This window comes from Scylla paramamosain, chromosome 6 (genome assembly GCF_035594125.1).
Source record: "Scylla paramamosain isolate STU-SP2022 chromosome 6, ASM3559412v1, whole genome shotgun sequence".
Classification (NCBI taxonomy): Eukaryota; Metazoa; Arthropoda; class Malacostraca; order Decapoda; family Portunidae; genus Scylla; species Scylla paramamosain.
This window is the reverse complement of record NC_087156.1, coordinates 32304497-32331996: the sequence shown is the minus strand read 5'-3', so window position 1 is coordinate 32331996 and position 27500 is coordinate 32304497. Positions and strand designations below refer to the sequence as shown.

The 27500-nt window shown below is 43.3% G+C and overlaps 1 protein-coding gene across 10 annotated transcripts in view; it reads right to left on the bottom strand.

Annotated features, from left to right (window-relative positions):
• LOC135101607 (talin-2-like) overlaps positions 1 to 27500 on the bottom strand; it is a 174725-nt gene that overhangs the window by 48980 nt on the left and 98245 nt on the right. For all 10 annotated transcript variants that reach the window (XM_064005785.1, XM_064005783.1, XM_064005784.1 and 7 more), the window contains 7 exons: positions 17981 to 18029; positions 6714 to 6874; positions 6120 to 6214; positions 5814 to 5943; positions 4849 to 5016; positions 3887 to 4029; positions 206 to 333 (listed from right to left, as the gene is read on the bottom strand). In XM_064005785.1, the coding sequence (XP_063861855.1) occupies positions 206 to 333; positions 3887 to 4029; positions 4849 to 5016; positions 5814 to 5943; positions 6120 to 6214; positions 6714 to 6846 (797 nt within the window). In that variant the 5' untranslated portion in view covers positions 6847 to 6874; positions 17981 to 18029. The remainder of the gene's footprint in view (positions 1 to 205; positions 334 to 3886; positions 4030 to 4848; positions 5017 to 5813; positions 5944 to 6119; positions 6215 to 6713; positions 6875 to 17980; positions 18030 to 27500) is intronic.

Sequence of the window (27500 nt, the reverse complement as noted above, 5' to 3'; positions counted from 1 at the left end):
ACTGAATCCATGAAATACATGCTATCTGCCTGATAATTTTAGTAGTATAAGGCAATTGCTTTAGGTCACTAGATGTTGCTGCTTTATAGGTCAGTGATTGGGGAAGAAATGAAAATACAAATTCAAAGCTGTACTTCATGGTCAGCCATGGGAAGGTTTCTTTATCTACCATATCAAGTAAAATTTTCAAAATAAGTAAACCCACTCAAGGAATCCTGTCTTGTGTTTGGCATCCACATGGTCACCAAACTGAATTTGACACTGAATGCCAGCAAATCTGCAAGCTCTGTCAACAGTGACTGGGTGAGTTCCATCCAGAATAGCATCACGACACTGTTAGGAAGAGATAATGAAAAATTACTTAAGGGGGCACTTACCCAATAAAAATATGGCATATTTGAAAATGTGCAGTAATTTATTTGTTATCCTTCAACCTATTTCCCGTGAAAAACACTGGTGACATGTTTAAAAGTCCATTTAAGTGTCCCGTGGCATTAGGCAAGAGTGGGTGTGACATCAGGAAAGATCCCATAAACTCGTGTTACAGAGTCATATAGAAACACAGGCCACAACAGACCTTGCAGTCCTCACAAAGTGACCTAACCTAGGACTACTAAGGTGATAGAAGAAGAAAAGGACAGCAAAGCAGAAGGCTTTCTCCTAACCCTTCACTCCCTCTGGCATAAGCCATACAGGAAACAGGTTGGAAATAAATACCATATTTGACAGTTTATATGATGCATAACCTTATAAGACGCACCTCAATTTGGGCAGGCAATGGGGAAAAAAAATAAAAAATAAAAAATAAATAAATAAATAAATAAATAAATAAATAAATAAATAAATAAAATAAAATAAATAAATAATCATCATTCTACACGTAATTCTAGTTGTAATATTTTCACACATAAGGATGTGTGAAAATACATTTACCTTATTCTCTGCAACATATTTTTATTTGAAACATTCAGTACAGACCATTACCATGTCCTACCTCGTGACGCTCTTTTAACTTATAAAATATTTTGTTTTGCAGTTTTGCAGTGGTTTCTCATTAGCTTCAAGTTTTGTTGAAGGTGTATACAAGGTAAGAATATTAAAAGATAGGAGCAATTTCAATTGTATGAAGCTGGGTCTTACTTCAAGAAATAATGGCATCACACTAAGGAACACAGTGAATCTTGTGCGTGTAGCCAGGTTTGGTGTATAACTGACCGCGAGTCAGTCAAGGAGAAATTAAATGACAATGTAAACATTGTCATTTAATTTCTCCTTGACTGGTGTTATTTTATGTGAATTACTGGTAAGTATGACCTCTTATACATTGTTACCTTGCAAAAAAAGAGTTGTTTTTGTAGTGTAGAAGTGATAATCACTTTGTTTACATGTGCAAAGAGATTTGGGGTTTGATTTAAGGGCCCCTGTTGCCATAAATTTACCACTAGCCACTGCACCAAAGCTGAACCTTGGCCTTATAAAACGCAGGCTCATTATCTGAGACTTTTTTTTGGAAAAAAGGTGCATCTTATAAGCCATCATATACAGCACATTGCAGGGTTTGAGAAGGAAAAACCCGAAGGAAATTTTATAGGAAAGAATGAAAATGGATGAAATAGATGAAATCAGCCCCCATTTCCTGAAGGCAAGGAAGTTAATTTCTACAAACAAATGCTGTTACCCATGGATTGGAGGCAAAATATTTATTAAGATGGCATTTAAAAGTCTCTATGGTGTTGCAGTCTATCATGTCTTGAGGAAGCCCATTCCATACATGGTGGAAAATTTTTTTTTGATTCATGAGTGTTGGATTTCCCAACAACTTTGCAACCATTTCCTTGCGTGTACAGTAAATCCTTGTCATACTGGACTAATTGGGATGAAGCCAATGACTTAGAGGCGAAAATCTGATAAAAGCAGCAGTGAGTGAGTCAGGAGCGCCACAACCTCTAATAATGGTAGACAATATATGGCAGATGGTAGACAAACACCAAATTATGACAGACACTGCAACACTGGTCAGTGTGGTGTGCACTCACCATCATCACCACCACCATCCACACCCTCCCTCCCCCCCCACTCTCACTCACTCCCTTGTCTTTACTGCTAATTACCAGGATGAGGTCCACTAGAAGGGAGCTCCAAACATGCCAACATGCTAGTGTAATAAAATATTTGTGATGATGATAAACAAGTACTAGATGTAAAATACTGTGGAACATGTGTTGTAAGCATTAAGTGAAACATCAATAATAATACACAGTTAATTTTCTGGCTACTGACTGAACATCCTGCCTCATTTACTGATATTTATCTGGTATATCAGATGGATGGTCCATAGGCCATACATGTCCATTAGATGCGGAAATCCACTATAACAGGGTCTGGTATAATGAGGGTTTACTGTAATTTGAAAAATCTATCTTGAAATATTTACTGCAGTCCATGTTAATAATGCTTTCGATGATTTTAAAAATGCCACTATTAAGTCATCTCTTAGTCTTCTTTGTGTTAATGGGAATAATTTTAATTCTTTAAGATGCTCTTTTTATGATTTGTTTCTTAAGCTTGGTATCATTTTCGTTACTCCATGCTTTTTACTGATAATAAGGGCACCATGCTTGAATGCAATATTCCAGAAAGGGATGGACTAAAGAGCTATACAAAGTGAGAATTGTATCTTTAGATTTATTTTCAAAAGATCTGCCAACTAAGCCAATTATTTTGTTTGTCTTCTTTACAACTTGTGAATGCTATTGGCTTGGTTTTAGGATACTCGATATTGTTACTCCTTGATCAATTTTACTGCCTACACTTTTAACCTGTATAGTGTTTGGTACGTATATATATGAGAAGAAATGAAGGAACTATATATGATGCTGTTTGTGCACCCTTACTTACATAACTGAAGGACAATGTTTAGGAAGGAATGCATCATGGAGGGATGTGAAGGCATCCACTACTGGTATTATAAAAAACAAGCAAACAAACAAACAAACAAACAACTTTCCCTGTAAAGTGACATTCTGAGGACCTTCAGCAGTGAGCTATTTACTAAATACCAGTAAAGGCACAAGAAAATGGCTGGCTTGGTGTGTTACATGTAATTGGCTTTCCATGGCCATAGAGAAACTGATAAAAGGCATGGGACAAGTAGTAGTAAATACTGGAATAATGTGATGATCCTTATAATTCTTCATGTGCTTGTGTTCACAAGTTGCATATGAAATATCATTAAAATTGTTTGATAAATAAAGGAGATGAAGATAATCTTTAAATGGCCATAACTCAAAACATGATTTTTTTATCTTTAAATATTTCCATAAAATAAATACTTGGAAAATGCTGTATGTATTGTTAATGACAAGAAAGATCATTGATCATTTAAATTTTCTAGAAAATGTCAATGTTACATTTTTGCATGCTATGATGTGGCAAATTATATATATATATATATATATATATATATATATATATATATATATATATATATATATATATATATATATATATATATATATATATATATATATATATATATATATATATATATATAACAAATTACTTTCCAAAGGCCAAATAACTTTATTTTAGGATTATTAGTGTAACCTCTAGAACACTCTTAGTCAAATAATGGTGAATTATGTCATAGCATCATAATGGAACAACCTAGGACATTCTCTTCCATGGACAAACTAGATGATAGTAATCTAAAATAAAATGGAAAGGTTCAAGTCTTAGTTCCCAATACTTTTTTATATGATTTTTCTATTTGTATTTTTGACACGATGAGGTGAGTGTCCCTTTAATGAAAAACAAACTGAATACCAAATAAATGTTCTCCATTCATTATATGATCCAGATGGGTACTATGCTCTGAGAATCTTACCTGCACATACAGGAGACCCAACTGAACTGGATCTCTTGAGTCAATGTTTTGGTCTGAGAAGAAATATTTTCTTCTCAAAAGCAAGGTTTCCGTTTCATCGATGCCTTGCTCTCTCAGTGTTTTGCTGTGGTCTACCCAGTTCACTGTGAAATAAATATATTAACATTCAGATTACATTTGTGATATACTTAAAAGTATGACATTAAAAAAAAAAAAATAATTTGAAAATGAGGAATTTACTGATATAATGAAAAATGTCAAAATGGAGTTACACCACATTGATGGAAAAATCAGAAAATAATGATACCTTGGTATAGAGAAAGGTTAAAGATATTACAGATACATTCATTTGTTAAGCTGCCTAAGTGTAGCTTAAAAAGTAAATTACTTATCTTACAACAGCAATTGTAAAATGTAACCTGATCCATACATTCACTAGCAAGCAAAACCAAAGAAAGTTCAATACATATATTCAAAGATACACTGGAACAATTATAAAGCAGAAAGGCTTGGCTATTGCTTTCTAACTAAATTTTAATGCAACTGTTTCACTTATTACTAAAATATCAAAACACACATACCTGCCAGATGTACACAGGAACTAGTTTTCAATATTTTCATATAACTCATTGATAAATATTGTGTATAGATAAAAACTGATTATCTACACTGAATGGTGATACTTAATGTAGGTGACAATAATGTGTCCATTTCCAATTATCCTTACTGAGAAGCTGGGTGACTTCTTGAGGTTATTACTCAATATCTGGTTCATAAGTGAACCTTTTTCATGTTTATCTGAAGAAGCTCATAAATCATCTCATAATGATACCTGCAGCCTGGTATGTGCACCACCCTCTATTCCCATATCCTCAACTTTGTGGTACTACTGAGTAAAATCCTTCCATCACTTATCTGCACCTATTCTAAACATCAAGAAACATTTCATGAACATTACTTACTTTCATCATCTGTACGGAGCTTCTTTTTCAACTGTTCCATCTTAGCATCTCTTTCCTTGTCACCCTCCTTTTTCTTCTTCAGAGTCAGGGTTCCAAAATTTGATCTGTTTTCTATTTCTTCTTGTTCATTTTCCTTTACAAGTGAATACTCATCATGGTTCATAATTCCTGAAGGAAAATTATCTATATAATACATTCTGCCATGAAATCAATTATATAAAATTTTCAAAGAAAGCAAGAGTAAATAACTGAAAATATATATGCATCCTACAATGAGAACATGTTACAAACAACAAATCATTTGGTAGTAGTTTATGTCTGGGTATATAGCATTACAATCCATGTTTAGGCAAATATTTTTTAATTAATTAATTAATTAATTTATTTATATATTTTTTTCATTAAAAGTAAAAATATCAGATGCATGATTACAGCTGTAATATTTACTGGTAATGGCAAATTAAACCTTTAATACATAGTGGACAGACCAGACAGACCAGCAAACTATTTCAACATCCTGTGACAAAACTAGTAAATAAACTACTTGCATAACTCTTGTATTTTGAATGTCAAGTCTAGTCACTTGGTGTCATGTAAGGCCATCTAGCTTAAGAGCTACCACACTTTTAGCTAAGTGATCAGGGAGCTCCAATGGTCATTAAGATAAGCAATAAAAAGAATTGCAAGCTTTTTCTGCTCTTCCTTTCACATTAATATACCATGACTTCTCAAGAATGTATAATACAAAACTGAAACAAAATATTGGTGTCCTAAGATATGAGTAAGGGTATGTAACCTGATCAATGTTGAGTAGACTACTAGAATTTAGTTGTGGAAAGCTAAGGAAAACTGAATTAATGAATGTTGTACTGGCAAAACTATTTGCTCATGAGTAATTTTATCCTGACTGTTTCAATGATTTAAAGACATAACATCAACTGGTAAGCTGTACAGTGTAAACTCACCAATCTTGGTACAAATAACAACCATAAGCTGTGAAACAGGTTGGGAATCATCCACCAGCAGGGTCTTGATGCTCCCGTCCAACATGCGGACCTTCAGAGTACGAACCTTCCGCCGGTACTCCAACACATCCTGTAAAACCCCAACCAGTCATCCTCTTGTGCATCATTTGAAGGCCATTCACTCAGCAAATAATTATTGCATGTGTGTGTGTGTGTGTGTGATCAATGAAATGTATAAGATGCTAACATTTCTACATGCAGTGGTTTACAAATTCTTATGCCACCTTTATGTTCCATTCATCTCACCTGATCTCTGAGAATGTAGTAGCTAAGGTTGCGACCAGCCTCAAGCCACACACCTGAACCCTCTTCTCCAGGCAGGAAGAGACCATAGTCTTTGGCTGGAGAGTACATTTATAGTTAACAAGATCAATTATGTAATGAAATCTGTTATGTTACAAACAAGGTAAGTATGCATGTAGTATCTACACAGAATACTGTGGGCAATGATATAGTGAAAACCTAATTTTTGTTAGTTAATTTTTATTTTCAAAATTTAAAAGTAAACAAATAATAGACATTTAATGACTCATCAGTGTAACTATACACAAATACAACACAAAAATAAACAAAGACCAAGAAACTTCTAATTAGATGAATGTAATAACATACACACTTGAAAAGAACAACATAAAATTTTTGTGGCAAGAGTCTTTCAGCTTTTGTACTTGTATTATTAAACATTTACCAAAGCTAGCAAAAAACATTTAATCATATAATTATGATTGCAACACAAATATTCAATTTAAAAGCATATCAAGCAGTCTTATTAAAGGTGGTATGTTCTCAACACAATAAAAGATATGAATGAGTTATAAAACAATCTTAGACAGTACTTACGCTGGCCCAAGTTGGCCTCAGTGATCTTCTCACGAATGATGCGACAAGCGTCAAACACCATTGTGGTTGGGTCAAACTGCATCATCTTGCGAACATTTTGTTCCACAATGTGGATTTTGAGTGCCAGAGTCATCTTGCTGGTGTGTATTTATGCAGTGTCTCTGCAGGACAAGAAAATACAATTAGCAACAAGTTCTGATAGGTCATTAGATCTATTGTACTATGGACAGCACTGGTGACTTCAGGTATGTGATATTCTGGCTTCCTGTACTGATGAAATGTCCAGTCATCATAAGTAGCAAATACACATTGTTAATGGAATTTTTCATCAACATACACTATGAATGATGAAATATTGTAAGAAGTGCACTACCATTGTTTACTGATATTAGATATATCATTGATATAATTTTCTTCTTAATATACGGTTTTTACTGCATTTACACAAACAGCCAAAATATCAAAATATAAGAGAAAAAATCTAATACGACATTTTTATTCTCAAGCCCAGAAATCATATAAACTCATGGAGAGAGAGAGAGAGAGAGAGAGAGAGAGAGAGAGAGAGAGAGAGAGAGAGAGAGAGAGAGAGAGAGAGAGAGAGAGAGAGAGAGAGAGAGAGAGAAATTTTGATTTATTATATTTATTTGGCCATTAATCAAATTACACTTGATTACTTACTGATGATGGTAATGCAGCTGGGTCCAATAAGCTACAGCTTTTTTAGGACCTGAATATTATTTACTAAAGTTCATAAGACGTAGCAAGTAACAGGTTTTGGTCTCTCATATCTTTTATAAATAATAACAAACAGAATATACAAGATTATACATAAAAAAAACAAGAAAACATAATATTATATAACATACGTACGAGTATATGTACAAATACCTAAGTAACTAAATGCCCTTTAATATATATATATATATATATATATATATATATATATATATATATATATATATATATATATATATATATATATATATATATATATATATATATATATATATATATATATATATACACACACACACAAACACACACACACTAGTACAAACATGCACAAAAAACAAGTGCATACACACACGCACGTACATACGCACACAATCGCAGAGAGAGAGAGAGAGAGAGAGAGAGAGAGAGAGAGAGAGAGAGAGAGAGAGAGAGAGAGAGAGAGAGAGAGAGAGAGAGAGAGAGAGAGAGAGAGAGAGAGAGAGAGAGAATCGATTATGGAATATGATTAACTGATCTCTTAAATGGTACTAGTAGTGCAAATAACAATTTGCACAAACGTTGACTGTAAACTTCACAACAATAAGGAGCGTGTTTACCTCAGTCATTTGTGTATGAGTGCGAGATGCATCCCCATCCTTCTTGGGGGAAGGATGCCAACATATCAGGATGGGGAAGACGGCACTCTACGTCCTAACACGTGTCTTGAACACCGGAATGCTGGATATTGTCACGCACATCAGATGAAAGCGAAGATGCAACAAGTCGTTAACGGTGGCATAGGAGTGGGTGGTGCAGTGCCAGCAGAGCAATGCCAGTAGTTACTAGTCACTACAGGATGTGTATTTTGCTGCTGGAAGCCGAATTCACTAATCTCTATAACCGCAAAAGCTAAGCAAAATTTTAACAACAATAACAACAACAAAAGCAATAACGCGACGGTGATGACAATGTCCACGTCACCATTACCTACATGTCACACAGGACTCTTCCCTTTCTCCTTCACAACACCATGAAAGTTCCTCTGCAGTATATTTCCTTCTGCTACATGACGCGAGCCCAGTACCAACAGTATCATCAACTCATCATCACCTCTAATCACCGTCTGGCGACAAAGCTCCTCGTTAGAAGTGCACACTCATCACCATCAGTGGTGACGCGCAGAAGGATAAACGAGGCCAAGAACTCTCATCAGCAGACAAATGATGATAACATTGATAACAAATATATCCAGCAATAGTACAGTCATTAACCAGGCTTGAATATACTGGGATCTGGCGTACGTTACCAATACGTCACCATGCACTCTGCCACACCCTAGTCCTTAAGTCCTGCGTCCTGTCGGCGAACGTGACTTAATAGCAGTAGCAGCAGCAGCAGCAGCAGCAGCAGCAGCAGCAGCAGTAGTACTAGTAGTAGTAGTATCAATAACACTAATAGTTATCAATAACACTAATAACTGTGTGCCAAACATTGTTCCTAAAGCCGCATACCATCGGCTGTATAGCAGAGCGTTCACCCTCTCCCAGGTCTAGCAGTAAGGCTCAGTTATCTCGTTGAACTGACACGATGGTTGACAGGATGACAGCTGGGCGAGCGATGCAACGTAAAGTAACACAGTACCATCTATGTATAGTTTGAAGTGTTTGAAGCATGACTTAAGCACCCCAGCCCGGTTGATTTCTTGTGCGCCTTACAAACGGGATCCTCGTGTCTTCCGCTTAAAAAGTAGGGAAACCCCAACGAGGTTAACATATGAGCGAGCGAACACACACACACACACACACACACACACGGAGTGATGTTTGGTCGGCTGCCGCCAGCCACACACGCTGTCTAGACACGCTTCCTCGCCCAAAGTAACAAGTTTAACCACGTTCACATTGTTCCTAAAACGTGTCGTAGCCAAACAAATATGGCAAATTAAGTGGAAACCCGAAACCTCAGACGACAGGACGCGTGTGCACGGCGAGGCGGCATGCAGAGGCAGAGGACGCAAACCCTTATCATGCACTCTCACGTCAAAGGAAGGATGTCGGATCATGCTGTGTCTACAACATTCCATTGCCTCATGCACCTCATGAGGGCGTATCAAATAACAGCGAGAGAGAGAGAGAGAGAGAGAAAAAAAAAAAAAAACTTACGAAGCTAAAATTTAGAATCTGGAGTTTTAGGTTAACTTTTGAATATCACATTTATCTATTCAAGCTTCTATCTGCACATGATTTAGTCTGGAACTCTTTAAACCTGTCGGAAAGGGACAGTGCTGGCGTGTGGAGCGACGTGGCAAGCGAGCAAGACATGTCACATCACCATGGAAACCTTTGAGCAATCACGCTTCTTTGTGATGTGGCGGCGGTGACACACATCACCTTTTCCAATAGCTCTCCGCCGCCACCAAGTCATAGAGGGAGAGGGATCCCCGAGTGGACCAAGGCTGAACCACCACGCGCCGTGACTGACACGTGAGCTACGGACCACCGGGGCTAGAGGCGCTCTCATGCTCCACAATAGCTGTGCTGCCAGGCTCCTTGAGTGGTACGGAGGCAAAACCTGGATGACACTCGCCATCCCTCACACTAATTACATCATTAAAATTTCAAGAACTTATCAAGGAATTTTACGTAATCAATAAAATGCGATTCATGTCCTGCACAATGAAGCAGCAGCGCAAAGATGGCCCGCCAGAGGCGCAGTGTGGTTTACGGTTCTGTTGGAAACTCTTTATTTGCAGTAAACATTCCAGGAAAAATCCTGACTAAGCATAATCAAGATATTTCTGATGACATTTTCCTTTCTCCCTCCCCACACACAAAATAAGGAGAGAAAAAAAAATAGAAATGGACTGCGTTACAAACGTGACCCTTGAAGCAGTTTCCGAATGTTTCTTCCAAGACGTTTGGTGAAGCCTGGTGCTCAGCACTGTCACGCTAATGTTAACTCGTCCTCCGTTCAATCTCAGCAAAAATTCTGACGCTCCCACTTCTCACGTCTGAGGTGTACGAGTATTTAGTGACATAAATGAAGAAGCGACAAGATGCGTCATTAGTCTAAGGGACGAGTGGAAGGAGATAAGACCATGAAATCACCGCCTCATGAATTACACATGCACATCATTCCTTTTGCTCAATTAACATGTCATTCAAAGAGAGGCGAGACCAAAAAACGACGAAATTTACAACTATACGTAAATGTTTCTATTCAACTCCTCCTCAGACACCGGTAACACAGGCATTCTATCTCCACAAACCGGCCTCTGTACAGACATTTTCCACGCCACCTGTCAACCGAGACTATGACTGCGGCCAAGCAAGTGTTGGTCATGGTGGCAACACATAATCATGAACTCAGGAAGGATAAAGAAAATCCCTTGAACTACAGTTACACAGAATGCATTGAACTGAACTTAAATGAATCAGTTTTAAGGCGCCTCGACAATGTATAGTACTTTTACCATCAGCATATCACGGTAATCTGTGAGGGACGCACACACAGCTAATGTCACAGAGGAAGCTAATCATATGGGCGGTGAGACCATCACGAGTACAAACCTTGATAGTGACAACATTTTGACTTCAATGTATTGAAGCAACATTAATCAATGTTTCCAGAAGCTCATTTCGGTACACACGTCTTCCTTTACGATGTCAGTGTGCGGCGCCATCACCTATCGGCCTGGCAAGGATTGGTTTTTCGCGGCCAGAACAGTGACACTGATACTGTCAACACTGACGTGCATGCCTGGGACTGAGGACTGACAACAACTTTTAAGCGGAGCGGCGGGGAAGGGGCAACCTCATGCTAATAAAACTTTGGAGTTTTCAAGTTAGCTAATGTTCGAGACGTAAGTAGATTAAAAAATTAAATAAAATGACTTGATTACTATTGGCATGAAAGATGAGTTGGTAACTCCCACCAAAAATTTGCCTGTTTACATTTACTTTGCACAACATCTGAAGCAAAACTAAGGTAGCCCTGACTGATGCACCGTTTACATTCAACGATACCAAGCGGCGTACACTACTTTGAAAGTTCGTTAAATCACCAGATTGTTACACCGACTACTTACACCAACCACATCAACTTGGGAGGATGGATGGCGACACGCAGCGTTACTGTTGTTCATTTGTTGTGGACGGGCACGAGGGTTATGTTCAAAGTAAATTCCTGCACGGCAATACCAGCAGCATAAAAAAAAAAAAAAAAAAAAAAAAAAAAAAACATAAAAAAAGCATAAAAAGGACCGAAGTTCTTGCATGCGTTACTTGGAGATCAACCATTAACTCATAAGTTGAGATTCATCTTTGCTCTCCCCAAGGTGCGAAACACAACTACTGGCGACAGCATTCACCCTCGCCAGGCATGTGAAACAAATCTTTCTGGCTGGCATGGGTGAAGAGGGTTTCATTAAATCAGCCGCTATTTTATTTTATTTTTATTTATTTATTTTATTTATTTATTTTTGCGAACGCAATGCTGTAATTTAGGACATTCTACGATATATGTTTTGTTGTTCACTGCCTTGGGCGTGGCGGGATAAAGGGAGACCGGAGACTCCACATCTTAAAAAAAGAAATTTGTTCAAGATAACATAACAAGAGGCGCGCAGCTGGATAACAGTACCATTTCGATATCATATTCTCTAGCTTTTGCAACAGTTCACCTGCATCAGAAGTATCACTAACTGGGACCCACAAGAAAATAATCTGCTGATATGAACTTCCAAGCAGGAGCAGCACCTGTTTCCTTCAGTGATGAATAATAATAGAGGACCTCACAGCGGACGCTGGGTTAAACCATGGGGGCAATAAAATAATCGGGCCAAGTCTTTGGGTGTGGCTCAAAGTTGTGGGTACGCGGCAGAACGAAGATGGCGTTCGACACATTAAGGTTCAGTAAGTCTTGTGAGGGATTACCGCCGCGGCCGCTACACTACCAGGTGATGATGGACTGTGCTCAGCGACTGTGCACCTACAAGACTGGAGCGGTTATTAAGTGAACCACCGGCGGTAAATGCAAGTCTAGAAACAACAACTCTGCTGGTATTTTGCGTCCGGCATTAGCTCACACTCAGCACGAGTTTTCAGATGCATTTTCAAACTGAGGAGAAAAAAAATATATATGAAATGAACCCGTACACGTTAAATCGAAGTAACGTAACGAACCTTAACAATGAATATCAAGTTATTTCGAGCAGAATTCACAAGGCTCCGCTGAGATTACGGCCAAGTACTCACCGAAGTCACTCACTACGAAGTAAAATTTGGTGTTTTTCAGTGAAAATATCTTCCAAAGTCCAAAGCTGATGACACAATCCTCTGCCTCAAGAAGCCCCAACACACAAGCACAAGACCTGCTCACGGAGGGTGGACAGGCCATCGTCTGGGTGGTATCACGGTCTGCTTCAGGTACTGTTGACACTGGGAGGCCTCTCACGGGACTAAGAAACACCACAAGCTCAGCGATCACTGCGTCGAATCCACACAAGCCTGCACGCTGTCTGACCAATCGTGGCGCTCCATGTGCCCGAATGATGATGTTACCAATCCCTGCCTCAACAATCGTGGAAGAATCCACTTCTTTCATGAGGGAGGAGGAGAGGGCGGAGGGGGAGCAAAGTAGAGTTTCCAGATATTCCGTGGAAGTTGAAACATATTATTTCAAGCTTCCCCCATCCCCACCACTGTGTTCACTGCGAGCAAGAACTGCCTATCACAACTCTGGCGTCCACCCTCAGCCTGCCAGAGAGACTCCCGCGTGAACACAAGAGAACCATCAACTCTCCCCTCAAATTATGCATCTCTCTTTGATCTATACACGAGTCCCTTTGGTCCTGTGGGAGGGACAGGGCACAATGGTGATGACTCAGCCACATGCAGTTTGAGTCGGGAGGGCTTCTGAGTTCACTTTGGAGCCGTAAAAGAGATGCAGGAGGGGTGGAGGAAGACTTTGAACGAAGGAAGGGAAAGTGATAACCCACGATGTCTAGAATGAGCAGTTAATGGAGAAGACGAAAGGTATAAAGGAAGAAGAGGAGGAGATGGTGGGGCCTAAGAGAAGAGGGAGGGCGAGAGGGAGGGATGAGGGGAGGTTTTGGGCCTGGAATAAGTAAGGAGCGACGCGCGAAGCGGGGAAGGGGGTGTTTGGGGAGATTTCACGAGCAGGAAAGGGGGCCAACATGGAGGAGGAGCGAGGTCACAGTAGGCGGAGTCAAGGAAGGAGTGGTGGGCAGAGAGGAGGAAGGCGCCACAGGATTGGTGGCAGACGGGGCGGCAGGCGGGGTTACGGGGCTTCCGCAGAAGCACCAGCCCCGCGCCGCCCCACGGAAACTCATGCCACATGACGCGTAACTCCCAGGCGGCGTCTCAACCAGGAAGATATAGCAAAGGAGTTATTCTGCCAGGTGACTCATTAAAATCATTTCCCAATGACAGGAAACGGAAATGTTTGAATCCATCAGAGAGAGGAAAAAAAAAAAAAAGTTAACTGAGCAGTTCCAATAACTTCGTTTCCTTTAAAGAACAACGAACACTCTCACGTTGGAATTGTGCACTGTTAATAAATGCTGGTAAGTTAAGAGTATCTAGAGCAACGTCTCTTTGGAGAGTATCGGTCTATGTGCTGGGGCCCTTCACAGACTGTGGTGCTGCAGGTAAACGTTTCTTCCCTCACAACATCCTCAGCCCTACCACAGTCTACCTAGCGATTAGCAGGAATTTAGAATGGTTTGACAGAATTTTGAAGTAGCTTCAAAAGCGTTACTTTGACTAATAATACTTCTATGAATGAAAAACTGATAAAGAACACAGTAATACTTGCCCGGGAGGTCTTTGAGGCGATGGGAAATCACCGTCGTATGCCATGCAATATAAGCTATGGTGCTTCATGAACTCAGCGCAGGAAGGCCCTCCACGCACAAGTGCTTGACTCCAACAAAACAGAGAGGTACAGCCCATGGCGAAAGTGACGGGCGAGGTGCAGTTCACTAGTCAACTTATCACAGCCACACTCTTGCTCCACACCAACAGGCAGTATCAACACCCCTCCCCCCCCGGCCCCGGCACCTCCACTTTCCTGACGTTTTCAGCTACATCTACTGCGCCAGTCCTAGAAGGGAAGAGAAGGCGCCGAGTGACGACGGAAGAGTGAGGCGCGTGGCGCCGGGTGCCACAGCTCATGGCGGCACAACAGGAAGCCGGCGCCACCTCCACTACCCCACACTTTCCCCTCCCACTAACCCCTCCCCCTAAAATCTTAACTTCCTAGCTCCTCCTCCGTGGCCCCTCACTAGCATAGCGTAACCCACGCCTTCACCGCCGCTTAATGGCATCTAGGGGCGTCATGTGACTGTGGTCTTCCAGTCAACCTCGCCACCACTCCTTCCACGACTCCTCACCAAATGATTTGCTAAGCAAGAAGTAACGAACTGAATGCGACAAACAGTTGAGTTTGTTTTGATCTGAATTACAACAGCAAGTTCACGAGCACAAAGCGCAAAATACCAACTCGAATATTATTTGGCGGATAAAACCTTTCGAAACGATGAGTTTGGAACGGTGACAACACAGACACTGGTTCATCCCTATGCATGATCCTCTCCCCCTGAAGGCCTAAGCATGCCATGATTTCCCTTGCCTGTTGTGCTTTCAGCCTTTTTAAATGATACCTCTTTACCATATCACGCCATCTAACGACCAGCTGAATGAGGCTAAAGTTATAGTTTATGATCCTCATCATACGGAAGAGGGTAACATTTGGGAAACAAACTGCACAGTTCCTGGACTCCAGGAAGGAACAGGAGACATCAATAACACAGTCTTGGCAGCCTTAACTTTGGCTTTAGCGAAGTGAGGTCCAACCTCTCTCCAGTTCCCCGGCAACCACAAATCGGTTCCGCTGTGAAATACAATTCATAACAGTCACTTCATTGGAATCTATAGTATTAATAAGATAATGGAATGTAATGAGTCATGAACTACCTCAGATCAAGGTTTATAATGATCTTCAGTTAGTGCGCAACACATCTAGCGAACTTTCCCTTGTGAAAGAACTTTTGAAAAATTTAGTTTTAAAATTTCCGAACACAGGCCTCTTACTACTGACAGACGGCGCCAGAGTGGCGTGAGGTGAGCAGCGGCGGGGGCGGCGCTTAACACCACATACGGCTGAGGAAGCTGCTCCAGGCTGCCTGCCGGGACACACTTCCCAAGTGGTTACATGTCAAAGCCATGTATGTATATATATATATATATATATATATATATATATATATATATATATATATATATATATATATATATATATATATATATATATATAGGCAGGCAGTACAGGGAATTCTGATGCCAGGAGATGCAAGGCAATGCTTACACTGGCGTTAGTTAATTGGATCCTGTGGATCCACGTGATCCAGAGCAAAAACTGCCACATCGCCAAAACGTTACAATTTCATATAATAATAATAATAATAATAATAATAATAATAATAATAATAATAATAATAATAATAATAATAATAATAATAATAATAATAACAACAACAACAACAACAACAACAACAACAACAACAACAACAACAACAACAACAACAACAACAACAATAATAATAATAATACAATCATCATTATTACTATTATCTTTCTCAGTTACCAATACCAAGGTTGGTAGTGTTTCAAGAGCAAGAAAACAGTAATTTGCTACCGTGACAACATAAGGCACTTAATGAAGTTTGCAAGTACGAGACACTGCTGTCCTATACATCTGAAGTAAATCCTTGCTCTAGCGAAAATCGATTGCACAGCAGCGCAGCGACGCATGAGGATCATACTAGCAGCGGTCTGTTATTTCCTCTTACGAGTAACCAAAGGGCGGCGACCGGAAACTCCCCCATAATTCATGGCGAATATAAAGACAGGGACACTGAATTAATCTATGTAAATTACTTAGTGGCGCTGCTTCCTTCGTTCCCTGAGCCGCCCACTGTGTCGCGGCGGCCGTCCCAGCCCTCAGACTGAGACAGGCTGGAGTCGCTTCTGATGTTCTAACCACTGCAGCCTCCTCCCAAGATTGACTGCCGCTTGGATAAATGAACCTGTGCTTCATGCTCTCAGTAGAAAGACGATGGTATTTCCTGCACTTGATATTAAGGAGGCAGAATGTCACGTATGAGGCATAAATACTTCGTGTTCACGTACTGTTGTGTATGGGGGAGGAAATACTGCAGTGTTCGGGTACTGGTGATAAACAAATAATTGTTCTTCCCAATCTCTGGTGATCGTCCATCCTGGCCTGCAGAGAATACGAGTGCTGGTCGTGTTACGAGGGTGAAGACGAGCTGCCGGCTAACATTCATGTGTGATTCTACATCAGCAGACGGGCAGGCTACTTATTGGCGGGAGGATTGGTGTGTGTGTGTGTGTGTGTGTGTGTGTGTGTGTGTGTGTGTGTGTGTGTGTGTGTGTGTGTGTGTGTGTGTGTGTGTGTGTGTGTGTGTGTGTGTGTGTGTGTTAGGGTAGCTCTTCACAGGGAGTTCGGGGATGCCTCAGGTTTTGATGAGTTTGAAGAGTTAATGGATTTTCCACGACAAAAAATGTGCATGTTTGTGAGACTGGTAAAAGACTGTGAGAAGGGACCGCGTCCATGAACCACATGACTTCATGACGGATATTTGCTTGTTTACGGCGCTGCCCCTTCCACTCTAACTGATCTCGTGGCTACAAAACACTTTCTTAAGCGTAGAAGTAGGATCCATATTCTTAGCATCGAAGGTGTATATAAAAAACAACACAGAATTCGTTTTGCTTTGCAGGTGTGGAGAACGGGAGGAACAAAACCAGGGCGAGGGGAAGGAAGGGAATGCCGGCGCCGTGACTCACGCCTTGCGGAGGGTCGACGTGCTGCTCGTTCAGGACCAACAACCTTCACACAGACGCAGGAGGGAGTTGCCTCCGGACACAATCTAAGATTTTAATTTAGCAATATTGAATGCCTCTGCTGTCTTCCTCCCGCGTGAGCCTTGGGACAAGCATCCTAAGGGAACAGGAAGAATAGTAAGGACAAACACTTCACAACGACCAAGCTGTCCTGAGGTGAGAGGGATAGGCTTTGCTGCAGATAAAGGATTATTACTGGCTGCACTGAGTGCACGACAACGCACGGGTCAACATGTCATTTTTATATTTATGATTTCTTTTACTGGTTTGTCTGTTCAATATACAACTACTGGCAAATACACGAGCGTTCCGTAAACCAAGGCATACTTTTCAAGTTAGGGTCAGGGCAATATTACTTTCAAGAATACTTTTCAAGAATACTTTAATTGGTGGCATTTCGTACAGTCAGGATAAAGGAAAGGAAATACAAACAAATCTAAGCATTGGTGCTGCACTACAGCACAATTCCTTTCCAAACTTCTAGCCCGGAGCTCCCTCTCACCACGCCCTCCAGGCAGTCTCACCATACATTATGTTTTAGACAACGAATGCGGGTGCGGCGCCTTGCCGGAGCCTGAAATGGAGGGACCAAACACTCACCTCAATCAGATGGGAAGGAGAATTCACTTCGGTCGTTCGCTCAGCAATTCTGAAAGAAGATTAAGAACAAATATTAATTATCATTAATGGGATGCAAGAATTTACTTCTGATGTACTACGTCGCGCACGTCACATGAACTGCATGAATGAGTGGAGCGTTTCACCATGGGTGACACACCATTGAGTATATGGTTATGTTGAACACATAGGCAGTTACACACACACACACACACACACACACACACACACACACACACACACACACACACAAAAGACATGACCCATTAGAAGCGATAGTGACACGAGTCCAGTAATCATAATCACAGTCACACGAGTCACAGCAGCCAGTCAGAGAGCGGCAGGCTTGGGAGAACCACTCTCGGATTAATAAGTCCACGGAGAGGCGCTCGTCGGCCTGACCCAGCCTGACGCGATATACTCGCTACCATCCCAGAGAAACACGATGTCGTAGGCAAATGCCACAGGAGTGGTGTCAAGGAAAACATCAATTTTGCAAGGATAAGATGCTCACACACAGACCCACTAATACTACGAAGACAATCCGGTGCTGCACTCTGGCTCTTGGCAAACAACATCGGGACTTACCATGCGCCGCGCTCAGACACGCCACCAGTGTTTGGGCGCCGATGAAAAAGGAGGGAGAGGGGGAGGATATCGAACCACGTCCGCTGATCAAATTAAGGGACCAGGGGATAAATGAAGTGTGTCGAGGCCTCGTCCATTCTCCAGATTAAGTGACGTTTAAGTAAATGTTACAAAAGCAGTCACCGAGGGGCTGGCCGCGAGGGGGTGGCGGCCCGTGCACACCATCTGGGCACTGGCAAGGGAGGGGGACGGCAGGCAGAATGTAGCAGGGCGGCAGCTTCGATGCACCGGCTTGGCAGGCGTGAGGCAGCATGCGGATCTCATCAAGTGGCGATACACATGGCTCGCACTCCTCCATCAGTGTGACAAACAACAAGAGCCTTCACGGTTGTCAGGTGGTGGAGGCCCATCAAGCCACGCCCCGCGCCACCGCTACACAGGAGAGCATGGGAGGAAATGATACGCCACTCTTCAAAATCTGTAACTTGGTAAACTGAACAGTGCCTCTACTCGTAGTTGTACACCACTAACTGCTCTTGACGCGGCCACTGCGGAGGCTGGAGGCCGATGCTAGATAGGGGGCGGTAGAGAGGCGGGGAGGTTACGAGAGGGATGTCAGAGGGGCGCCAGAGGCCTATCTCCATAATTGATCTATAATTGGACGCAGAAAGGGTCTCGGCGGCTGCGGTGTGCTTGAAACATCCCATAAATATACATTTGTAAATCTGTGACGACGAGCGAGATGGAGGGCGAGGGAGACCGATTGCGTTGATGAGAGACGAAGGAGGGGAGGGGAGAGGGAGGGAATGGATGAGACATGAGCGAGAGGGTGAGTGGGCGAGAGAGGAGCTTTGCTGGTTGGCTGGGTACAAGAGCGGGAGAAGAGGAACTAAGACAGGGGAGTGACGAGGAGGAACCGGGCTGAGAGGGAGAGATGGGGAAGTATATGACATGGAGGAGGAACAATATTTTGCAGCAAACGATGATAGAAGCACATACACTCAGCAGACATTCTAATTTTATAATAATGATAATAATAATAATAATAATAATAATAATAATAATAATAATAATAATAATAATAATAATAATAATATTATTATTATTATTGTTATTATTAATTATTATTATTATTAATATTATTATCATCATCATCATCATCATCATCAATACGGAACGAAAAAATGAATAAGTGCACCGTGAGGGAAAATGAATAAAGAATGGAGGAGGAAGAAAATAAGAAAAAAAATATAATAAACAAGTAATTGCTAGGAGAAAAATGAGAGTGGGGGGAGGAGGGGGGAGAGGAGGAGGAGGAGGAGGAGGAGGAGGAGGAGGAGGAGGAGGAGGAGGAGGAGGATAAGAGGGGAGGTGAGGGAAGGGAGAGAGGCAATATAGACAGTGGAGGTGAGTGATAACATCTAAATGGTAGAGTCGTTGGGAAGGAGTCAAGGATAACATCAAATTCGGAATTGACCCGTCCACGATAAACTGTTCCTCTCCTCCCTCCTCCACTCCTCTCCCACTGCCCATGAACCTGTTTGTCCCTGCCTCTCCCGCTGCCCATGAACCTCTCTCCCTGCCTCCCTGCCTCTCCCACTTGCAAACCCACCGCAGCCCTTACCTCTTTATTTTTTTTCTTGTTGTTTTCTTCATTCTCTATTACTCCATCACGCTTCATTTCATCGCCGCCTCACGCACACTACAGTTCTGCTTGCTCGTCTATTTAGTGAGTGTCTGAGGCAGCGTGCAGTTCCCCCGTCGGTTCCTCGGAGCATGTCAAAACAGAGCTCGCGGGACCCGATGACAACTCTTCCACGCGGTCAGAAGAACCTCCACCCGCCTCTTGGAACTTCTCGCCTCAAGGTCATGGGTGTGTCGTCATTGGGAGACGCGCATAATGTTATAGTAAGTTACGAGGCGGAGTTCCGTCACGAGATCTACACAACTCGAACAGTGAAGGAAAAGTAATGCACTTTTTTGTTCCTCTGTTTTACGTGTGATGTTTTAGACAAGGTTTACTTTTCACTTTTCTGACGGCATAACGCGGGAAGGAGCGGGGAGGTGTAATGTTAGTGTACTTGTGTCTCCCTATCTAAGCCACCTCACAGCAGCGGTACAAACGCCAAGTAAGAAACCCTCGAACACTCCCACGGGCATAACGACAATACCGAGTCATTGCACAACAGTCCGGCAACCCTTACTTGTCTCTTATAGCCCCGGGAGAGAGAGAGAGAGAGAGAGAGAGAAAATGTGAAATAGTGTTTGGTTATTGATGCTATTTTCGGTAGAATATTTGTTAATGGGTGCGGAGTACAGTGTTGCTCCCGTGACGTGGCTCCTACGGATGCTTACTGCTTTCAACCACACTTCGGCGAGGATTTCGTGCACTCTTGACTTCAGTGGGCGTGGGAGGGTGTAGGCCGCAGGGGCCAGACGGGTGAGGCCAGTCATACGGGTACCAGGACACTGCAAACACAATGCCCTTAAGGGGACGGACACACACACACACACACACACACACACACACACACACACACACACACACACACACACACACACACACACACACACACACACGCATACAAGCACACACACACACACAACTGCAATTCTGATAATTATCCAATCCTTGGGAATAATGACCAACACTTGACCAAGAAACGAGTAGATTGAATTCAGAGTGAGGCAGAGGTCACCCCGCACCGGGAGACTCAGTGACTGGTTGGTCAGCTGGTGGCCACAACAAGGTCGCGGGTGTTGACTTTTTTCTCTTCAGCCTCGAAAGATGCGACTCATCACGCAGCCGCAATCACTGAAGCACCAAGGCTCCCCGAGCAACACGTCCGCTCCCCAGGCCACCGCTGACTCATGTCTCACGCTAACCGTAAAAGCTCTGACAAAGTGTTCCAAGGAGTCACCCTTTGTATTTCCTCCAAACTGTTAAGAGCCCATAGATTGATGGTGACATGCGAAGAAAGAAACTCGAGGCCCCTTCTCTTCTTCCTCCTCTTCGACACACAAAAGCATTTTTTTTTTCGGTGTGGGCGAAGGAACCTGATAACGAGGGGGCGAGTAAAGCTCAGTCTTGGTGCGGGCAGCGGGTGAGGCAGGGTGCTCCCGGGGCAGGCGACGGTGAGGCGGGGACGTGGGGGTAGTGCCAATGTTCCTTCCCTCGGGTAATCGTCTTAGATGATATGCCGTGACCCTAATCAGCCCTCACTCCACCCGGCGATCACGACCCGCGCTGCCACCTGCCACACCCCCACCTGTGCGCCATCGCAGGCAATTTATATATTTACGGTCAGAATTTCATTCCGTCATAACAATTACGGCAACTCTAACTAATCCACGGATTTTCAACCCGTTAAACAGTCTCTGTCACTGTGATTATATCATAACGTTAAAAAATCATCATCAATTTAGCTAATCAAAGAAACCGTAATCCCTAACACAATAGGATTCTTTTATGAAGTGTTTTGTCTGTGTGCGTGTCCGATGATGCTAAAACAGAGGAGTCCGTCCACTTGAGCCGTAAGTTCACACACATCCATTGTTACACCAACCGCCCCTGCACGGCCTGCTACACTCTTTCTTAGGAAACAAGAGCAACTACGATACAAAACAGGGAGGTCACAGCTGTGCCTCAGAACGCCAGACACACAAGCATGTGGCGGAGCGAGGAGTCGTGGGGCGGCTAATTCATCACTGCAGCTCCTGTGGTCACGCCAAAACCAGCAAACCGCAAAAGGACCTTCGGGTGTAGGAAGTGGCGGGCCTCAGGGCAACACCTACTATACAAAGGTACAGCCTCGCCATGACTGATTTAGGTGGTAACGTCCGCGAATAAAAATAATGACAATGACGGTAAAAGCTGATTAAGTATATATGTTACCTGTTTAGCGGCAACCTGTAGCAAAATTACGAAATCTCCCGTGTGCTTTGTTCCCGTCCAAGTAATTGCCACGAACATCCTCGTCAGCACGTTGTCATGCTGTTTACGAGATGAATAGATGCGGTTTGGTAACTATCATTAGTATCACTTATCTAATTAATGAGAGCGAGGGAGACGTGGCACCGCTTGAGGGCAGTTCTGACACCACTCAATTCTCAGAAACAAGAGAAAGAAGTGTCCAAGTTTACTTGCATAGGCAAAGTGAGGAATCTCTCTCTCTCTCTCTCTCTCTCTCTCTCTCTCTCTCTCTCTCTCTCTCTCTCTCTCTCTCTCTCTCTCTCTCCCCCCTCCCGACGTATTGGTATGACTCATCTCCAAAGTTACACACACACAAACACACACACACACACACACACACACACACACACACACACACACACACAAAGAGAGAGAGAGAGAGAGAGAGAGAGAGAGAGAGAGAGAGAGAGAGAGAGAGAGAGAGAGAGAGAGAGAGAGAGAGAGAGAGAGAGAGAGAGAGAGAGAGAGAGAGAGAGAGAGAGAGAGAGAGTAAAGTGGGAGGGGGAGAGGAGGACGGTAATAACAATAAAGCGCAAGTAGACACAATTTGGCCCTCGTAGTGCTACTTCCGGAGGAGGGGAAGATCATCAGGAAATGGGGTGTGAGACCAACGGAGGGAGGAGAGAAGGGAACGGGGAGGGAGGGAGGAAAGAGGAAGGGAGACGAGGCACAGACCCTCACTCAAAGCAGGAGCGAGGGAGTGAATGGGAGGAGGAGGAGGAGGAGGAGGAGGAGAGCGAGATCCCTGGCTGACAGTTACTGCATTACAAAATTATTCCCGTGACACAATACACAGCGCAGAAGGAATATTTCAGAGACGCGGGATGCGACGCGCTTCTCCTGTCACGATATCTGTATTTGTTGACAGCAACGACGGGTCCTCCTTCAGTTGCCTGGGGAGGGATATGAGTAGGTCACCGTTGGCAAGCTGTACTGGTGACGAGGGTTTGGTTTCACTAATATAAAACAAGTAATACTGTTACTGCTGCAGGCAGGAGTGTGCCCTCGCTGAGGAGGTTCACAGGTACTGAACACGTGATCTACATGATGCATCAGCAAACCAGCCTCACCAACCAACCAAACCAAGCCCACGTTTTAGCGTTGCTCTCACTATCCTGGTGACCACGAGTAAACACACTCACTACAATGTTTATTAACCAGCGTGAAAGCCACCAAACCCTCAGTAAGCGTGCAAGGACGCACACACGTACGCTATCCACCGAGATCTTTTCCATTATTCATGGAAGGAAATTAACGAAACAGTAGAGGAGGGTTAACCACCACTCGGGTGAGCCTCAGCAGGGGCGTGAGGCCTCCTGCCACACCCTTCGCTTCTTCTTTGGGGAGGAGGAAAAGCGACGGGAAGTTCCTGCAGACGTCTTTCAGATCTTGCTTCCTAAAACTATATGTTAATCTTAATCTTGAGTTAAAAATATAAATCCGTTGATGGTGAAATTGTCTGTGTCATGACGTTTTATGCGTGTCTAGGTTTCTAACTAAAGAAAGGTACCTTATCAAGATGAGTAACAAGGAGCTTCATGACAATAAGTATTCTACAGGAAAAAAAAAAAAAAAAAAAAAAAAAAAAAAAAAAAAAAAAAAAAGTAGTTTTAAAAGCATCAAGTCTGCGTGACGGTCTGCCTTAACACTCGAGACTCGGTCTAGTAACAGCAAAACGGCGGTGACTCGGCGTTTTTCCTCTAAGCTGCGGTCGTGCGCAAGAAACTGACCAGGAGATTCTGTTCAACTAAGACGATCACAATGACTGGCCGCCCCAAGCCCCGCGGAACATGTACAGACCAAGGGAGGCAAAGACAGAGCAGTGTCCTTTTGTGAACTGGAAGAGAAATGCGAATTTTCATCTTACGTACTAGTTGCTGGAACACAGTGGCCGGGAGGGAGGGACAACTGTATAGTGCCGGGGTGCCTGAGGGGGGAAAGGCGGGGCGGAGCGGGGATGGTACACGTCCGTCTGGGGCGCGGCGAGCGTGCCTTGACGGATGCACGACGGAGCGCCACTCAGTCCTCGGCCGGGGAGGCGTAATGGAGGGAAGGCGAGAGCGGGCGGGGAGAGGGAGGGAAGATGAACGTGAGTGAAGGGTGAGGAAGAATAAGAAATAGTAATAACAAGAGAACCAAGAGGAGCGGCAGGAGGGATGGAGAAAGGACTGGGGGGACAGAAAGCGAGGGTAGGATGAGGGGCGTCACGCGTCACTGACAGAGGGGAGGCTAATGACGCCCACCACACACACACACACACACACACACACACACACACACACACACACACACACACACACACACACACACACCAACAGCAACATGTCTATACAAAGTGCCTACAATAAATAGTTCCCTCCCCCAGCCTTCTTCCCTCGGGCTCCCTCCCGTCCACCCTCGCCGCTGCACAGAACACACATTGACAAACATGAACACTGTTATCTGGCTATTCGCGATCTATCTCCGCGCGAGGCACTTTCCTCAGCAGCACCCTGGAGGCGGCCTCGGGATGTCACACGCCGTATTATCTGCGATGACTCTGAGTATGAGAAGGGAGAGGGTGGATGACGGGGGGAGCCGAGTGAAGCCGTCGACGAGGGGAGAGCAAGCAATCACTCAATTAATCCATTCTTGTGCAGATGAACGAGCGCAGCGTGGGGTGAGGGTTCTGTTGGGGCGGAGAGTTGCAGGTGGTTGGCTCGCCCACTAAAAAACTCAACTGTGGTATACTGCAAACATCTTGGAAACATATCATGAGTTACATCGTAGAGGTACGAAAGGTTGCTGAAACACTACCGACCACCCATGCCGCCCACACCTCGCACACTGAAATAAATGACCTCACCACACTTCAGCAAGACTCCACCTACTCTTAATACTACATCCTTCCACTTATTATCGTGTATGGCCTTCCTCGCCAGCTATGCCTCGCCCAGGGTCGTGGGAATGCTAGTGAGCAGCAGCGGGTCATGGTGGGAAAGACAGCAGTACATGTGGCCTGACGAATAAACCTGACGCTCTGATATCCAAACACCACATCAGTGGGCGCCGCAGGATGTCCCGGCGTAGGACGAACAACCATTTTGAGGAGAGTATGATGAAGACAGACATGAAGCGAGGGAAGAGCGGCGGCCTCCAGTAAGGACGGCGCAGGGAAGGAAATATCGGCTGTCGATTCCTATTCCGGAGTCTACGCCTCGACACGGAAGAAGCGAAGGGAGAAGAGGGGAAGGGAAGAAAAGGAAAGACGAGATGAAGGGAAGCGAGCAGCAGTCTCCAACTAGTCTAGATCTGCATCTCCTACCACCACCAGGGCCGATATGGGGCCAGCACCACTATAAACACTAAATTCCAGCAGCGCACTACTGCCGCACCCATGCCTTCACCTCCCTCCCACCCCCGCCAGCCGCCGCCCCGCATGAGTTCGTCAGATCACTCACAATCTCAGACCACAATCACTAAATTGGTGCAAATAGAGCGGCAAACCATGCCGGGACGAGGGGTGTGAATGGGTCTTTTGGGAGCAGTAGCGGCGGGGTGCGGACGGGAGAGACAAGGGAGATATAAAGAGCCCGGGGAACCGCGGCAAAATAACATCACTCACTCCAACAGTCTGAAAAAAAAAAAAAAAAAAAAAAAAAAAAAAAAAAAAAAAACGTTGGTGTAAGTGGGGGAGGGAGAGATAAGAGATGACTGGATTGCGAGTGGTTGGAGACGAGGGTGGTGGGATGCACAGCCAAGAGGTTGCCACAAGGTACACGGGGCTGCACGGCGTCACTCTCCCTCCCATCTTTGCCTGTTTGATGTGATGGGGAGGGAATGAAGGAAAAATCGGCCAATACTGAATTTCTTAACAAAATCATGGCATAAAGTACAAGTCAACGCCATGTTTGAGAGAGAGAGAGAGAGAGAGAGAGAGAGAGAGAGAGAGAGAGAGAGAGAGAGAGAGAGAGAGAGAGAGAGAGAGAGAGAGAGAGAGAGAGAGAGAGAGAGAGAGCTGACCATTGTTGATTATGCAAAATTTCACGACTAAAACGGTACTAAGAGGTGGTAAGGTGCGGCACCACGATGATGATACTGACGAAGGTGACATAACGGCAAAAACAAGGAAGAATAAAGTGGAGGTGGCATTTAATTTCTCGTATCAGCAATGAAATGAGAAAATGATGTAAAACTGTATGACTAATCCACGAGACAGATAAGTAGCAAGTCAGACATAAAACAAATGAAAAAGAATACATGTACGATAAGAAGAAACATCCTGTTCTCTAAATGTTATGGGGACGATGACAGGGGAAGGAAAATGAAGGAATGAAGGAAATTTAATAAATATATAAAATAATATAAATGAAAATAAATGAAAAGAAAATCATTTACGAAATTAAGTTTAGTTCCAAGGAAAAAACACAGGTAAAGTCACGAAATGTAAGTAATCAAATTGACACAGGAAATGAATGATAACCTAACCTCACCACATCTAAATATTACACAATACAATGGATTGAGGCAACAGGATATGTTTGATAACCTAACCTAACCAAATGTAACTTGACTATTTCACAATAAACATTCCCCCTTGACACACCACAAACTAATGTGTTACTTAGAGCGTGTTGCACTTCTTTTGGGCGAGACACGTGCAGCTCACACAGTCACACGGAGCTGAATGTGCGAGGGAAGCGGAGAGGCAAACGGTATAGTCTTGGCACAAAAGTGAGCTGCCCATCACCATGAGATTTCGTATATACTAACTCCCTAGGTTTAAAAAGCCAGGTGCACGTTAACCCTCTTCCTACGATAGCCAGGTGCACGTTAACCCTCTTCCTACGATATACAACAATTCCCGACACTAAAAACAATGTATCAAATCTTTATAAACGTCTACAAGAAAGGGAGTAGAAGAATAGAATTTGCAGTTTCTAGCCAGTATACTGACTGGAG